The 18,043-nt window shown below is 42.8% G+C and overlaps 1 protein-coding gene across 3 annotated transcripts in view; it reads right to left on the bottom strand.

Moving 5' to 3' along the window:
- Positions 1–1,244: 1,244 nt before the first annotated feature.
- Positions 1,245–18,043, bottom strand: part of WWP2 (WW domain containing E3 ubiquitin protein ligase 2) — a 41,324-nt gene continuing 24,525 nt past the window's right edge. For 2 of the 3 annotated variants that reach the window (XM_063437963.1, XM_063437962.1), the window contains exons 9-24: positions 15,851–15,940; positions 15,581–15,755; positions 14,168–14,222; positions 9,294–9,375; positions 8,856–8,984; positions 7,407–7,491; positions 6,730–6,801; positions 6,473–6,561; positions 5,617–5,776; positions 5,404–5,537; positions 4,962–5,102; positions 4,707–4,827; positions 4,458–4,562; positions 4,131–4,227; positions 3,490–3,562; positions 1,245–3,370 (exon numbers count right to left, since the gene is read on the bottom strand). In XM_063437963.1, coding sequence (XP_063294033.1) covers positions 3,271–3,370; positions 3,490–3,562; positions 4,131–4,227; positions 4,458–4,562; positions 4,707–4,827; positions 4,962–5,102; positions 5,404–5,537; positions 5,617–5,776; positions 6,473–6,561; positions 6,730–6,801; positions 7,407–7,491; positions 8,856–8,984; positions 9,294–9,375; positions 14,168–14,222; positions 15,581–15,755; positions 15,851–15,940 — 1,708 coding nt within the window. In that variant the 3' untranslated portion in view covers positions 1,245–3,270. Of the gene's footprint in view, positions 3,371–3,489; positions 3,563–4,130; positions 4,228–4,457; positions 4,563–4,706; positions 4,828–4,961; positions 5,103–5,403; positions 5,538–5,616; positions 5,777–6,472; positions 6,562–6,729; positions 6,802–7,406; positions 7,492–8,855; positions 8,985–9,293; positions 9,376–14,167; positions 14,223–14,545; positions 14,708–15,580; positions 15,756–15,850; positions 15,941–18,043 lie in introns of those variants that run through there. The other variant, XM_063437964.1, reaches the window with a different exon arrangement.

Here is an 18,043-nt window from a genome sequence, read left to right as displayed (position 1 = left end):
GCTGGGCTAGCAAACCCACAAAGGGCAGCTGGGCTAGCAAACCCACAAAGGGCAGCTGGGCTAGCAAACCCACAAAGGGCAGCTGGGCTAGCAAACCCACAAAGGGCAGCTGGTCTATCAAATCCGCGCCGGGCAGCCGGGCTATCAAACCCACGCAGGGCAGCCGGGCTAGCAAACCCATGCAGGGCAGCTGGGCTAGCAAACCCACGCAAGGCAGCTGGGCTGGCTGGCAAACCCACGCAGGGCAGCTGGGTTAGCAAACCCACATAGGGCAGCTGGACTTGAAAAAGACTAGAAAAACTCCTGACGGGCGCCTCACTCCTTGTGCAGCACTGTGTGCACAACCCAAGCCGCCTCCAGTTGTTTTTAACCAGCAGAATAATGGTGCTGTGAAATGGTGGCAAATGACCCCCTGCTTCCTTTGCCAGACCCCTTTTACTCCATAACCACAGATCTTCCTCCCTGTCTCTCTTCCCTAGAATTCTGCATTTTCTGGGTTTTTTTTTCCTCTCCTGTCCTGGGAGACTAGCAGGGGTTGGTATATCCCTATCCATATATCATATATAGTGGAATGGCTCACATTAATATATGATCAGAGTGGGCCGTATAATACAAGGATGCCTTTATATAAAGGTGAGCGAGACTGTCAATGCCATCCTTGTCAGACGGCCGGCTGTGTATTTGCACAGGAGGTCCTCACATACTCCACATTTCTCCCTTACAGGAAAACATTTCCTGCTCCTCGCAGCTGGCAGGAGCCACAGCAAACCTCAAATAAAGTAACAGAGCTTTCCAAGGAGGGAAAGGCTGAGCCGGGAGAAAGGGAAAGGAGCTCGGAGAGTAGAAAGCACACATTACTTACAGAAATAACAATTAGTCCCAACACACACAGTATTTCAGAACATCACAGATATATAGCGATACCTTGTTTCCAATCATACACCTACCCCTTATGGTTTACTTCCATGTGAATCGGAAAACATAGGCCCAGGTAGGAGATTGGATAAACGGTAATCAAACAGTCCAAAACACCTGGAACTTGTAAGAACTTTGTGTTTGGTTTGTTCTTGTTTTTTTAAGTGATACCTCCATTTAAAGAAAAATGATATTAAAGAGTTAGCTATTTGTTTTTGAGAATGACACATTTATCACCAAATCACTGTTTAGTTAATAACCCACAAGGCCTTTCACATTCATGCAGACAATATCCCACAGCCTGTACTATAAGAATAGGACACATCACCTTAAACAAACGGCTTTTTATTGCACAAGAAATTTGACATCATTGGCATAGATCGCTGCTATACAAAATCCCAGTGATCCACTAGAGAAGCCTGTAAATGACATGTTATTTTTATATATATATATTTATATTTTATATACACACTTTATATACAGCCACAATCCCAGATGCTACCAGCTGGGGCAGGAATCAGCCCATTAAAGTGATTAGACCATTAGAACAAACACAAAATGGAATCTCAGCTGCGAAGTACAGGCTGCTGAGCTACAATACCCTTGAATGACTGTACCCAACTCGATGCTGGCTGAGAATTTGGGGGGCTGTAATTCACAACAGCTGGTGAGTTACCTCCTGGTTATCCCTGCTCTGGCTCCGTCAAAGCTTTGTAATTGAAAATCAGTTAATTGTTAATTAGCTGGCCCACAAGGTTTTCATTGAAATCTACCGGTTGGTTGCATGTGACTTCCATTTCTGATAATGATTAAAGGGTTAGGCGTTAATTTGCTGGCTAGGGAAACCGCACATCTGGAAATCTAGACAATCTAGAAAAATAGCTAATATTTCCGCTTTGGTTATTCTGCCTACAATGTGCAATTCTGTTGTCGAGACTCCCCAGTTCCTACATTAGTCTATAAACGCCTTAGCGGAGTGAAATCAGACAAAGGTTCCCTCTAGGCTGTGCAGAAATCTATTAAGAGAAATAAAACCCATCGGGAAGGGCACTGTACAGATTATGTTATATCTCATTCCCAAAATTAACTTGTGAATCTCACCACCTTCACGGGAAATTTAGGGTGCTGCTAGACCTCTCATTATGTATTTAATCCAATGATATTTCAGACAGGACTAGCGATTGATGGTTTTACTTCCTAAGCAGTTTGGAAGCAGTTAAAGTCTCTGATGCCCCAAGCTATCATAGAGTATTAGCCCAGCCAGTATAATAACTGTGGAAGGCTCTGTCGGTCCATATAACATGTCTGTACTTAGATAACAGCAATCCTAGAATTCCCAATGTTCCAATAACAGAGCAAGTTCTCAAAACTCTATGGTTTACAGATCTGAAGGAGTGATAATGCTTGATTCACGGCACACCTGGTTTGTTAAGGGGTGAGAGGGCTATATCAGATTGAAATCATAGTGAAAAGCAGTATGAACACCTAGAATGTACATTGGGTAAAAAAAGAATAAAAACAACAGAATGTAATTTAGATTTCTTAGAAGGACCGAGGAAGGATCCATACCCCACTATCCCAGTTCACCAAGGGTCTGCTCTGGTTATCCTCATACACCAGTTACTTATTAACAATGCCTCCATGTACAATTTGATCACATTCAGTGTGAAAGTGATGAAATGACACATTGCTGGCAGAGAATTAAGACACGAATGTAATCTGACGGCAGGTCTAGTGCGTAACCTGCTTCCTAGCCCTTTAACTTCCCGGCTTCCTGTCACTTGACATGGCCACGCCTCCAGATATGAAGCTGCCCTAAAGTTCATTTACAGTCCATGCCGCAGCCACCTGTCCGTGATCTGGCTCAATGTCTGGTCTTTAGGCATATGTTACTGTGATTCCGGCCTTACCCTGATCTCTGAGCACACTCTGCATCATTCTGCTTTCTAAGGCACCTGGACAAAAGCTTCTGTATGTGAGATTTGATATCATTTACAGTTCAGTCATGGAAAAAGGAGTGTTAGAATCAAATAAAGCAAAATGTGGCCTCAACCTTGGTTATTGTGAAGGGACTGTAAGCTCGGGAAAAACGTCTCCCATATGAGAATTTCTTTTTTTTTAAAAAAAAACAAAATTTAAAAAATGCCATCATGCAGAGATCCACATATTAAAAGCACATGCTTCCTGGTGACTTTGTGTGTTCAAGGGGGCCCCAGACACATAGATCTCCAGATGTAACCTCTTAGAAGTGGGCATGAAATTTGACAGGTCCATAAAATAAGCAGACACAGGTAGAATTTCCTGATTTTCACTTGGCCTTTTCCCTTCTTTTGCAACATTTTAGACTCTAAAAATTTACTCCTGGCCAAACCCTTCTGTCTCCTCAATGGCGAAAAGCAACTTCTCCTTTAGCTGCTCAAAGCTTTTATATGGAGGAAGATCTAACCTGTTAAAGCTGTGGAGACACAGAATTCCATAAATGTCAGAATATACAGTCTAGGTAATGTTTTGCAAAGACATCCTAACACGTATAAGAAATAACGTCATTGTCTATGACTCGCGTATGTTTCTTACCAGGTATGGCTCCTTGGTAACCAAGTGTCTTTACCAACTTTGTCAATGCAGAATTTTTGGGGCCCATTGCTTCCTATAAAACACAAAAAAAAAAGTTAGAATGGAGATGACTCACATTGTGGCCGAATACTAGGATGGTGACCAGCTCTCCTGACTGATGAGCACCAGGAGAATGAGTGATATTGTGAAGACCAGCTCTCCTGACTGTGCTAAGCACAATGAAAATGAGTGATCGGGTGAAGACCAGCTCTCATGACTGTACTGAGCACAATGATAATGAGTGATTGGGTGAAGACCAGCTCTCATGGCTGTACTGAGCACAATGATAATGAGTGGCCGTGTAAAGACCAGCTCTCATGACTGTACTGAGCACAATGATAATGAGTGGCCGTGTAAAGACCAGCTCTCATGACTGTACTGAGCACAATGATAATGAGTGATCGGGTGAAGACCAGCTCTCCTGACTGTTCTGAGAACTAGGAGAATGAGTGACAAAATATCTAGTTGTGTTGACAGTATAGGGAAAAATGAACATGAAGTGTGAACATGCAATATCAATAGTTGAATGACCTGAAAAAATTCTGTTGGTTTTAAAAGTCCAGGTTCCAGACCTGGTTCTAGAAGACAAGATGGCAACTTACCAATCAGTTCTGTGAAACCACCGACGGGTAGGCGGCATGTTCCTGTTACAAACTGCAGCAAGCGGATCCGTTTCTCATTGTCCATTTCCTTTACTACCTGTGAAGGCAGAAGGTCAATACCCACTTTAATGTAAAACTGGATTGATTTCGGTTTAGGGTCAGAAAGCAGCTCTATATATTATCTGATATTACATTTAATCAAGAATTAAATTTCACATTCGTCTTCACAGATGTGTCTTGTATTGTAGCTTTTTTTTTTTTCAGATCGATCTCTATCCGCCCTATAAGTGTAAACACGCTTATCATCCACCTATGGTCAATACTCACTTGCCAGAACCACTGGACCTGCTTGCTAGTTTTAGTATAGTGGCGATAAATCGTGTTCTTCTGCCAATCGTTTAGATCAATTTCCTGCATCCCACACAGCATCAGCTGCAATGAACAGAGGTAATCAGTAACAATGCATTATGTGACCCCAGCTATCAAAGTACCCATCCAATCTCAGGCAATCTCCTATATGTTACTGGATAACTGGTGAGAGTCAAGACAGAGGAAAAGGATTAGTCACAAATTTACCTCCAGCTCCTTTTCATCAAAGTAACGCAGCCACTCCAAGGGGACAACCTCATTAAAGCCATCCAGGAAAGCTGTGGTCTGCTCCTCTACACCACGAGTGAAACGCCAATCTGTAAGAAGCCTAAAGAGGCAAGAAAGAAAATGTCACCCTCCCACTAAATATAGTGCAATTTCAAAACATCAGCACTGTCTTCAAAATATCCCAGGGCCCTGGATAGTGTGCACTATATGGATAGATCTGCACCATAAACTTACATGATAAATTCTTCCTTGTTCTCTTCTGTAACACAGATGTTTTCCCCTCCTTCCTTTAGCTTGTGAGAGGTCACCTCCCCCAGGATCTCCATGTCCTGTACAAAATAAAGCTCCAGCTCGCACTCCTCCAGGTTATTGTCTCTGCAGGTAAAACACAAGAAACACTGAGTATGTCTAAAGGAGCCTGGTACGAGTAGAAACACAAAGACTCAGTGAATTCATGGCGAGAAAGCCACATGATGGATATATGACAATGGAGTAGGTAAGAGGGCTCTCGGAAGAGTAGATTTAAACGAACAAAAGACGGGGGGGGAAAAACACATAACAGAAGATGAGAATTTGGGAGACAGTAAGTCACAGTGCAAAATATTGTGTAGCGCTTTCCCACATCCAGTAACACTGAACATTTCCCAGTCCTTCTCCCAACGCATTCCGCACTTACTTGATCCACATAATGGAATTATAGAATTCGGGGTCGATGGATTCGAGGTCTCGCAGGGTTGGTTTCTTGTTTAACATTCGCTTGTAGAATGGTAGCGTGAATCCAGTGTCTATGAACTTTCCATGGTAGAGAGCCTGGAGGAAGACAGGGTAGTTACATTAATTTGGAGTGAAGCCTTGCAGACAAGCAGCGCACACTATGATCCCAACTCACCATGGCTATAAAGCGACCAATGAATCGGAAATAGGTGAGGTGATCAGGGTTGATGGATGACGCAGGATTAATCTGTAAGCAGTAATTGTTCTTTCCAGCATATTCAAAGAGACAGTACATGGGGTTCAGCACCTCGTGTGACAGCAAAAAGAACCACTCTCTGGAAAGAGACAGGCACAGGGGGCAGAGAGAGAGAAAACAGTTGGAGAAAGAGAGTTATGGAGAGAGGAAGTTAAAGAGAGAAAGGGAAATTTGAAAGGAATAAGAAGGGAACATAAGTCAGGTCACAAAATGGACGGTATAATTCATGTAACAAAAGCTCTGAAATATAAGCACAACAACTACAAAGCATTCTCTAAAGCAGAGTCTGCTATCTGGGGAAAACATCCACAATGGGAAATGTGAGGTTCAGGACCATGCGCAGTGGGAAGAGTTTCTTTGCTGAAGGAAAGGATGCACGTTGACAGATGTATGGCTCCATGTTGAGAGCTCCCCATATCCTGTCCGTGGTTCTACCCTGTGGTAGAACAGCCTGACGTAACCTACCATAGGGTAAAACCACTGGGAGGACACAGAGAGAAGCACAGGAAACACCCAACAGACCAGAGAAAGAAGAGGAGAGTCAGGACGAGGGATCATCAACAATCAACAAAGATAATCACAATTAACACACGGAGCAAGCAGGACACTGACGGACAAACCCTGGATTGGGGGACCCCGCAAGACAGGTGAAAGATCAACAACTAGAACCCTTTTCCCACCAGTTTAAGTGCTTAACATTTGTGCTTGGGCCTAAACAGATGGGCAGCTAATTCATTGATGTTGCTATTACCTAATTTAATGGGATGCTGCTCACCTGGCAATGCCACCGTAATCCAGACCTTCCTCACCGCGCATGATGATGTAGAGACGCCGTCTGAGATCGTATGGCTTCATATTCATGATCTGATTCAAAGAGAATAAGGACAGTTATACATGTATTCCTGTCTGACTGCCTTCAGAATGTACACTAGCCAGTCACATCACAGATCGGTCTATTTTGGGTTTCATGGTTTGACTTGACAAGGTTAATGTAAGAATGCGTTGCAGTTACTACACATTGCTGTGTGTTACCTGCTGGAATGAATCCTCAAACAGTGTCTGTCTGGACACGCTGATCTTTACGTGGCTCGGGAGTGTGTTAGACTGAAAGAGAGAGGGAAATAAAATTCACATATACTATGGTAATACATCCGACAGACATTCCATCTATTGCCCTGCATGGCCGAATGGTTTATTCTCCCACCTAGTGATATCAGACAATAGTACTTATCCTAATACACAAAGCCCCCACACCTGGCCTAACAGCTAGCTCTCTAACCCCACACAAACCGTCATCAATCTCTACTCGAGTTAGGACATATACTGAGTTACGAGCAGAAATCTCCCTAAGCTGCCAAATAGCATGAGTCTGCAATAAACCGCTAGTACGATTTACTGTGTTAATGTTCGTATACATTTGGAGTTTAATTGCGCTGCAATGGTTATGATGCCAGGAGCCGAGGACACCATCACCTAGTAACCTGTCAAACCAATGGCACGTATCTTGCTGTGCTGGGAGCCTGCAGTACTTGAGCCAAATGAATACTGTTTAAACTTGGTATAAATTCCACTTTATCACAACAGCTCAAACCTGAAGAACCACATAGACAGTGGCAACCAGGTACTTCTGGCACCACAACTGCTACAGCATGCTGCATTGGCTATGTTGCCTAGAGTGTCCCTTTAACGGTGATAGATAAAGAACTTACATGGCACAAAAAACGGAACTGATGATATTTCCATCTGAAACTTCTGCTTCTGTCGTATGCTCCAGGGGACCCTCCCTGCTTGGCCCTGGGAAGAGAGAAATTGTTGAGCATTAATCTTACTGCAGGATCTTTGGAACGTACCAGCTCTATAGCTCAATCCAGACATGACTAACAATAACATCTGCTGCACTTACGCTGAAAACTCTTCTAAATGTTTCTGTTTGTCAACTGTACAGCCGCAGTAAATCTCCTCTTCATACACTTCAAACTCGGTACCACCATCTCTTCATACATTTCTAAACTAGGTACCACCATCTCTTCATACATTTCTAAACTCTGTACCTTAGTGCTATGCACCCTGGGCCTCGTCCCTGTTCAGGCTCTCATCTCACCAACAACCTATTGTGCCACCTGTTCCTGCTGAGACAGCTCTCCTCTACTATCCAACTACACTCTGCAATATACATCCTACTTTTACCTTCATTCCTTATGTCACACATGCCCTCTCCTCGATCACTTTACACTTTCATCTCCAGCCTGTCTGATCTCATACCTATTGCCCCAGAGATGTATACACTGTATAAATAAGGCGAGGCTTCAATATTCAATGACTGACTTCCCGATCTAGCATCTCCCAGATGCCACTCCTCAAATGACTTAATCTGCTACCAGTCTTCGTACTAAAGGGACACTTTAAGCACCAAAACAACTTTAGCTTAATGAAGCAGTTTTGGAATATAGATCATGCCCCTGCAGTCTCACTGCTCAATTACCTGCCATTTAGGAGTTAAATCACTTTGTTTATACAGTCCAAGTCACACCTCCATGCATGTGACTTACACAGCCTTCCTAAACACTTCCTGTAAAGAGTTGTGTAATGTTTATACTTCCTTCATTGCAAATTTTGTTTAATTTAGAAGTTTCTTATCTCCTGCTCTTTTTATAGCTTGCTAGACACTGCAGGAGCCTCCGGCATGTACCGTAATTAAAATTCAGTTTACAGAGCAGGAAAAAAAAAAAATCACAGCCAGGGGAGGTGTGACTATGGCTGCATAAACATACACAAAGTGATTTAACTCCTAAATGGCAGAGAATTGAGAAGTGAACCTTCAGAGGCATGATCTATCCCAGTGTTCCCCAACCCAATCCTCATGGCCCACCAACAATCCAGTATTTATGTATTTCCCTGTTTTATTCCAGAGGAGATACTGACAAAATCTGGACTGTTGGTGGGCCATGTTGACTGGATTGGGGAACACTGATCTACACCAAAACTGATTCATTAGGCTAAAAGTTGTTTTGGTAACCATAGTGTTCTTTTAGTCTGCTATCACTCCTTGTCCTATTTAATCTGCTACCACTTTACTTCGTTGGCTCCAAGCCATCATCCTCTATTTAAATCATTTTATCCACCTTTTTCCAAAGAATATATGGGCTTCTCATACACACCCAGAATCAAATCCAGGCCGAGGGTCTTTGAAGGTGGTGGTGCGAGTGTTGTGATCCACAAAGTATCGGATACCCTCACTTGTATATTTCATTTCCCAACCAGGAGGCAGTGCTGGTTCCTGGATCATCCTACAATAAGTGGTAGATTGAGACAGGAGGGGTTGTTAATCCTGCTTTATATCTGACACAGAGTTATAACCTCAGTACACTAACTTCCACAACACTTACTACACTAAACTACTTAATAGTGTAACCAGCATGTGTATACATATATACACACATAAAATACATAAACATGTTGTACATACGTTGTGTCTTGATTAGTAATCATATAACATATTAGATATATAAACTAAAGAATGTCTCTTTTGAAAACTCCATGTGATCCAGCACACAAAGTATGTCACCACACATATCCCAGCATGCTTGTCTCCTCACCCCTGAGTTCTTGGGTCCTCCCACTGCGTTGTACGAGTGTTGTGGTTCACGTAATACACCCGGCCATTATCCTGATGTTTCTCTGCAAGAGGAAAGAGAAGAGTTCAGTGCTGGGATAACAAGGGAAATGAAACAGGAGAGGGAAAAGTATGAGGGGGTCAATCTGACCAGGATTGAACTAGTAGATGATGTATTGGCATTTTCAGGACATTAAATGAACTCAGAGCAGTATTAATTTTACAATACTTTATTACCAAACTGAAGGGTTAAATACTAGCATTAACCAGAATTAATCCTAAATTGCATGACATTATATAGTATTATAACCTAGCCACAAGATGAGATAAACGGAAGGCTTCTAAAAGTCAATCAGGACCATTCTATTGGTTTCCATGGTGACTGTTACATCTGTAGAGAAATCAGCAGGAACATTCCATTGGTTTCCATGGTGACTGTTACAGCTGTGGAGCAATCAGCAGGGACATTCCATTGGTTTCCATGGTGATTGTTTCAGCTGTAGAGCAATCAGCAGGAACATTCCATTGGTTTCCATGGTGATTGTTTCAGCTGTAGAGCAATCAGAAGGAGCATGCCATTGGTTTCCATGGTGATTGCTATGTAGGATTTTGGCCTCTGACTGCCGTTTACATATAACCCCCTATAAGGTTCCAACAGGAACCTTCGCTCCTAGCGTAGACTGCATAGACTTTACTAAACAAAAGGGCTAGTGATGCACGAATATCATTATAAAATAGTCTCTAGTCAGCTGATCCACAGAAGTGAGAATACAACGTAAATTTCAAATCTAAGGTAAAAAAATCCAAACCAGAAACATTCTCGGATTCAGCCACGCTTCCAGTTTGGCTATTTTGGCCTTAAATTTGGTCTTTGGATTTGGATGAGTTTTTGCTTCATAATCCCTCTGCCCTCCCTCTCAGCCTGAACCGCTTCATATATTACTCTACAAATACATGATGTCATGACCTGGATTTCCGGAGATAAAATTTACTTTAGAAAAGTTACAAAAAAATGTAACACGACCTCTCAGAAGCCCCTTCTGTATGGGATAAGCTCAGCCGCGCCGAGAAAGCGGAGAGGGCACCAGACACGTCCTGGTTGGGTGAGTGAGCGGAGGATTTGCAGTAAATGGATCTACTTCACATGTGAGTTTATTTCTCATTATTTCAATACAATATGTTGGCATAGCTTTAGATAAAAACTGTGTAAAATACAGACAGGAGTGTTTATACAAACGCAGCCATGTTTCTCCAATATTCGACTGTTCTATTTGCGGCCTACAAGCTGCCAATACTGATATCTCTGTAACTCTGTATACTGTATGTACAGACATGCAATAAGATGGATTACACAATAAATATCACATTCCCATTATATCATTCCTATATAATATTACAATAGCTCTCGTTTCTGACAATCTGTTAATCTCTACACTAGAGGCAGTTCTAGGCAGACAAAGTGGAGTAATTTCCTGCCGTCTGTCCCCACTACTGGCAGTCTGTCTAACCAGCGTTGTTACTGCTAGAATGCTAGTTCTTACTGCATACACTAAAAGCACTACCTAGTAAAATGCAAACGCCTCGCTCCAAAGTTTGGGGTTAAATGTATATGGAGTTAAAAAGTCAAGGTTTTGTAAAATATAACATATAGCATTTAGCAAGAACTCGCTCACGGCCTTCATGAACACACAAACCCCTAATCACACTCACACACACAGTGCCACTGTTTAAGGCCCAGCATCAGTTTCCGGCTGATATTCCCCAATGTCGTGGCTCAGACAGAGCAGCATTTTTGAAGTCAGGCGTTGAACGCTGACGCTCACTGGGGAGGACACAGGCCTGGCACAGACTCAAACAGAAGCAGTGCTGATGTTACAACTCAGACCTGTGCCTTGTTCTGTTGTCAAATCAAGCAGTCTAAAGCACAGAGGTTTGTACACCTTATGGGCAGGTAATCTGAGCTACAGAGACACCTAGAACAGACTGGAGAGTGCGTAACGACAATTCTAATGGCTTCAGCCATCTACAAACGGTGGGTCAGATGGAGCCAGTCACAGATGGCTCGAGGTATCTACAGATAGAACACTATCGTCTTCACATCCTTCTGTACAGTCACAAACCTGAAGAACTGGACTTTGACCCTCTATAATAAGAGGGCAAAAAAAAAATCATCAAAAAAACAAACAACCATAAAAACCATATAAAATAATATTAGATTTCCATGAATACAAGAAAAGTAAATAAATACAATAGAGAGATATCGCCACTAGTATTCAGCTTGTGGATTTTATATTTCCTGGTGGTTGCATCTGTGGTGAAACGTTGCCACTATAGGATATAAATGGATGGTTTATGAAATCCCGCAACATAAGCCCAGCCTCCAGTGTTTCCATCAGAGGCATCCAACCCTTAACCCTTCTCCTGGTTTTGGACTACAAATCCCATAGACCCCTGATTTACATGCATTTCTAGAGCAGACATGGGCCAGGTGGCTGACTAGTATAAGCGCCCGTTACTGGTTGAGTCAGTGGTTGCCGGCCGCTGTTCTAGGTTTATCCATTATATATTCTGCCACCCAGCAGCGGCAGTAGGAGTTATCTGGCTCACAGTGAATGGACTCCCCTTTAAAAATCTAGAAGCATCTACAAACAGGTCTAGAATGTGGAGGGAGCTACACCAGCAGCTAACAGCTAAAGAACATTAGCTTCCATCTTGGCACATAACTTTCAGCCAGGAGACATTAATCCCCCCTACATGGCCACACCCTGTGCTAACGAGTCTTTGGAGACTTGGCGCTCTCGGCTCCTGAAGAGGCAATGAACAAACACGTGGGTGTGAGACGAAAAGACACAGAGCTCATTGCAAAACCCTATGTCCAGTGGCCAACCGCGGGGACATTAAACAAACTGCATTACAGGACGGCCAAGAACGTTCTACCAAAGTCAACACAGACACGAAAAACCAATGGGATGCCAGCACACACTCCGCAGCAACCGAGAATAGTCACCAGCACACTGTGGGTCTCATACGTATTAACCCCTTCAGCAGCAGCGTGATCTGAGCATTCAGAATGTCTACTGGAAGCTTAGAATCTGAACTGTTCACAACTCACAGGGTTTCTTCACTAAACAACAAACTGGAGACAATTAAAAACCACATTGAGAAAATTAGAAGAAAAAAAAAAATCTCAAGCTCAGCTTATAGTCACAGCTCGGCTACTTTAACCTAAACTTTGCCATTCACATTTCAATAAACCACAAACAGTTATTTTCTACAATGTCCCTACATTTTCCCTATCAACTTCATATGTCCACTGTGTGTAAGTACATTGAAGTGCAAGCTCATGGGGCGAGCTTGCTACACACTGTAGATAAAATTGATGCAACTTTGAGATGTTTAGCTCAATCCTTCTGTACACGTATGTCTAAATATATTGTGTACTGTCTGTAATACAAATATGCGGACAACACTTCCCATGACAATAAGTCATCCTAAAACCATCACTATTCCACAAATCCTGCCTCCTTTTATGTTTTTTATGAAAATGTTATGTCCTTAAGCAGGTTCTGAACTCTCAAGCCAATCTCAAGCCACTATCAAGTAATATTCCTTTATTTTCCTCCAGGACTTTAACACCCATCACTGTAAGCCAGAATGTTTATGGCCTGTCACGACACCTAACTTTTTATTACACTGCCAGGATAATTATATCAGGAATAGCCTAAATGTACCCATCCAGCAGTTTGCCAGTCTGCAGCCCCCATAACCCTCAAAAAAATCAAATGGCAGAATGATTGATTGGTGTCACAGGCTACGGCAATTAGTTCAGTCAATTTATTGTAGAGCTGTGTAGACAAGGACTTGCAACTGGAAGCAACATCAAGCCTCAGGCTCATTGATTTGTACCAAATATGGGGTTACTGGTGAAATACTCTGTGCCGATCTTAGAATGTCGGGAAACAATAAATTAATGTGAAAAAAAACCTATCTGCATCTGATGTAAATGATATTGTTACTGTCTTAATACTGTATATATTAGTGTTTGTGAATAGTGAGCACATCCCTGGCCTCAGACAGGTTATTTGGAATATTTAGACGGATTGGGCAATATTGGCTGCCACACTTCATTAATATCAGAAATGTTTTTAAAGATAAACCTTATAACTTGCCCTATATTTGCGTTTGTACTTTGGGTTTTATTCCCTTCAGAACAAATCCAGGCGACCAGACAAGAGAATTAAACATTTTCAGCCAAATTGAAGTGAATTGCAGATTATTTTCTCATTCAGCATTTTTCCATAAATTTTGCAGTTCTCTTGCCGATTCCCCAGAAATCACAGTTTAGTGAATAAACTATCATATAAATATAAAAGACAGAAGGGAATTTGGAAATGGCCAACGCGTTTCTGTATCGTTACTGAATGGACCGAAGCTGGAGAGAAGGAGCTGGGACAAACAGAGGGGGCACCAAGGAACTTACAAAGAAAAACAAAGTCTGACTTTAGGGATTATTTACTAAAGCAAGAATTCAAAGGACAAAACAACCAAAAAGGAAAAAGATTCTCTAAGGTGACTCTGCTTTCAGTTATTTCGGCCTTAAATCTGAAATTCTCACTTTAGTAAATAGACCTATATGACCGCCGGAGAGAAATTACAAAGCTGCCTTTTAATAAGTAGGAATGTAATTGGACACATGTTTTCAATCACAAGATAAGAACCCACTTTGGGCTCTGATCATTCGATTTAAATGTTAGCCGTCCCTGTACCAGTACTGGACTCCCAAGCTGTGGCTGCAGAATATGATGCTTACAGAGACACATTCTTATGGACTAACAATTCATCTGAGCTTCCACTTACCCCATCCGTTAGGTAATGGTCCAAGCGGGTCATTGTCAGGAGCGCTGGTTGAGGACTGAAAACAGAGAGACAGCAAAGGATGCAATGAGGTTGGGAAGAAGGAGACAGGCAGAAAGACATTTTCCCCCTGAAGAGTGGAAGGTGCAGGAGGAGAGGCTGTGAAGTGATGGAGCTCTAGGTGAGAGACGCCATGTGCCCCGCAGACGCTCCCAGCTGGACTTAACAGTCACACGTCTAACTTGTTCCCAAATCAGAGGGGAAAATATTGCAGGCCTTTCAAATGAAATCATTCCCACAAGCCACCAGTAAACGCCCAGCTCTTCCCAGCTCTGGGCTGAAATCCTGCTCCCCCCTCTCTGTACACAGACCCCCTCTCACCTCCTCCCCTCCCAATCCAGTCTGTCCTTTGGCAGAGCGCTGTGCAAGAGTAGCCCAAACTGAAGGAACATTCAGCAACTTATAGGCAGAGCAGCTTCCCCCTGAATCCTGGCTCACAATGCACCTTTCTTCTCCTGCAGTGAGGGATGCATAGTGAGGAGGACGTGTGTATGGAGGGGGTGTGAAATAGCAGGGAGGTGCAGTGGGGGCGTGTGGCCTGCTTGTGTTTATATAACTCCCCCTTCCCTGACCAGTTTGGATATCCCTGGGGAATCAGACCTAGGCTTAGGTGAGGGGAGCTTTATTCCAATCCCCGAAGAAACATTGTAAAAACACATTGTACCCTGCAGAAAATAGAGAATAGCAATTTCATTTAAAGATCCTTTAATGGGGCAGCATTCAAATTTCATCCCCTCGCAGGAGACCAGCAATTTATTTAATCAGCCCTATAAAAACAAATCCTCTAATGCTCTTTTGTTTTATCTTTTTCTAAACCCAGAAATAAAGTCAGAGTCGGACAATTATAAAGCTACGCTCTATGTGCTACCTCTGTGTGCAATTCAAAGATCTAAAAGGAAAATATTTTTATATAATAAAAATAAAAGATTTTTTTTTAGTGAATCAAAGTAAAAATCTCCCTCTAGCTTTTAATACGAGGCGCAGCCCGAGCACTGATACTCCCTATGAGGCGCAGCGCAAGTTCTGAGACTCCCTACGAGGCGCAGTGTGAGTTCTGGCAATCCCTGCGAGGCGCAATTCGAGCACTGACACTCCCAACGAGGCGCAGCGCAAGTTCTGAGACTCCCTACGAGACACAGTTCGAGCATAGACACTCCCGACGAGGCGCAGCGCGAGTTCTGAGACTCCCTACGAGGCGCATTGCGAGTTCTGGGACTCGTTATGAGGCGCAGTCAGACTATTAGGACGTTATATCAAGCCCTCCATTATAGCAGGAGAAGGACAATGAAGGCAGCCCCGAAAGTACATTACACACATCCACATCCACACCTATCAAATACTTCAACTGCGTCTCACCTGGTACAGGAAACGTTGGCTCAGGTGTTGCATGGCGCCTTGAAGCTGGTTCCGCTGGGACTGCCACTGCTCATAATTCCGGACATATTCTGCTGTAGGTCTCTGCCATGTGGTTGTGCGAGTGTTGTGGTCGACGTAATAGTATCGGCCTCTATTATCCACTCGTTTCTCCCACCTGTAGCGAGAGTGCAAACCAAGAATTAAATCATAGGACACACAGTCCTGTGCCAGCCACACGCCATGCTACTTTATGTAGGAGTAAGGGATTACCCAGGGGGCAGGGGTCTCTCCCACGTAGTGCTCTTGGTATTGTGGTCCACGTAGTACACCCGTCCATTGCTCAGCTGTCTCTGCTCCCACCTACAACAAAACACAGGTGTCATCACTGCATGTCTACAGCGGGCGTGAGATGCACCAAAAATGGACAGTTTATACGGACATCCCATGAGCAAAAACTAGTGGCTGGCATGGAGAGGTTAAATATGTTCAAGCAGGTATGTTGTATGAAACAAGCACAAAGTGATTCTTTTTCTTTCTCCACGTGCACAAAAAGGTTTATTCACTAAAAAGTAAATGGTGAAGAATTGAAAACCCAATTGTAACATTTAGGCCAAAGAAGCCATGAATGAATCATTCTCCAATTTGGACAGTTTGGTGTAACTTTTAGATAAGATTGTCCATTCACTGCAATTCTCTGTTTAGTGAATAAACCCTACGAGGTACGGCAAGGATTAATGAAATGATACGATCTGGGAGTCTTAGCACAGCCCTGAATATAAACATACTCCCTCAATGCAGAATTACCCCCATTTGCACATAACCTGTCCCAGTGCCAGTAAATAAATAGGAGCAAAGAAGTTTGTAACTGGAAGTGTCACCAGATCTGTGCCACATCCAACCACATAAACTGGCATCTTCTCTATGCCATTCTCTGCCCTGCAGCCAGCTTGCAGTGAACCGCATTGTATTTATAGTGAGACAAACTGTAATATATACAGAAAAACTTTAACAGACACACAGTAACACATATAGACACACAGTATAAAAGACACACAGTAACACATATAGACACACAGTATAAAAGACACACAGTAACACATATAGACACACAGTAATGCACACAGACAAACTATAAAAAAGACACACAGTAACACACAGAGACAAACTGTAATACATACAGACGCACAGAAACACACATACACAAAGTAACATACACAGACACAGATCAGTTAAACAGTAATGCACACAAACACACAATAAAACAGCCAGACACACAGAAACACATACAGACTCACAGTAACACACACACAGTAAAACAAACAGACATACTGTAACACATACAGACACACAGTAACCCACACAGACATACTGTAACACATACAGGCCAGATACACAGTAATGAACACAGGCACACTAAAACACACACAGACAGACAGTAACACACTAAGACACACAGTAACACACATAGCTCTAGCAGGCAGGAGTGCTGCTAAGCAGGCGTAGGGTATGAGCAAAGTATCCTTGCAGACAAACAGAAAAGGCAGGGTTTGTTGGTGCCCTGTCTGTATTAGTGACTCTGCCCATCTTCTCCACTCAAAGAGTCAGGGCACGGTGATTCAGTTACCCTGCCAAGCAGCCGCTCCTGGCTTCAGGAGGAAACCGCAGCCCCTGCGCCAGAGGGACAGAAAGAGTCTCTTTGTATGAGACAGAGCAGGGGAATGAAGCCAAGAGACAGTCATAAAGAAAGACCTTCTACACTTTACCTACAGCCTGTACCTCTCTACCCCTGCTGCATGTGCCCACTGCAACAGCAACAAATGTATTTTAACACAACAAGCAATGAAGGGCCACAGAAAATAAACATGGCAGCCGCACGGCCACTGTTTGTCTTTCCATCTGTTTCTCTGATCCACGTCATCTGTCTGCCTGGCGCACATTTTCCTGGTTCTGTCTTGCCTTTCGGGTCTGGTGAATGTCAGTTTTTGCATCTGCATGTCTGCCCTGATGGATTGCATCTCATAGGAGTCACGTGGATTTTTATTTATTTAGTTTTCAAAGCAACTTTTTACTTGCAAAACTACTAGAGCATGTCAGATCATTTAATATGTTCTGTTTTTTCTCTATAAAAAATAAATGATAGCAATTATGACATTTGTGGACCGGTGGTAAAGGATTGGAATTCTCTAATTAAATGGCATTTATATGAAAGGACACTAAGTGATAATAACATTTAGAGAACATAGGTAGCGAGAGCAGTAGCAACGTAAAGAAATCCAAGCAGTTCTCTCATTGGCTGTGTCATCTTTCCACCCAATCAGAATACGGCTGGGATTCAGTGACTATGAAACGCACCAATGACAATAAACCAGCAGCTGCTGTGAGAGTTGTAAACTCTGAAACAATTTATGGGAAACATGTCACCTTCCATTACTTTACAATATACAGTAAGACTAAATGTACCAT

Source organism: Pelobates fuscus, chromosome 12 (assembly GCF_036172605.1).
Source record: "Pelobates fuscus isolate aPelFus1 chromosome 12, aPelFus1.pri, whole genome shotgun sequence".
NCBI classification, from domain to species: domain Eukaryota; kingdom Metazoa; phylum Chordata; class Amphibia; order Anura; family Pelobatidae; genus Pelobates; species Pelobates fuscus.
The sequence above is the reverse complement of the archived record's forward strand: the minus strand, read 5'-3'. Positions and strand labels throughout refer to the sequence as shown.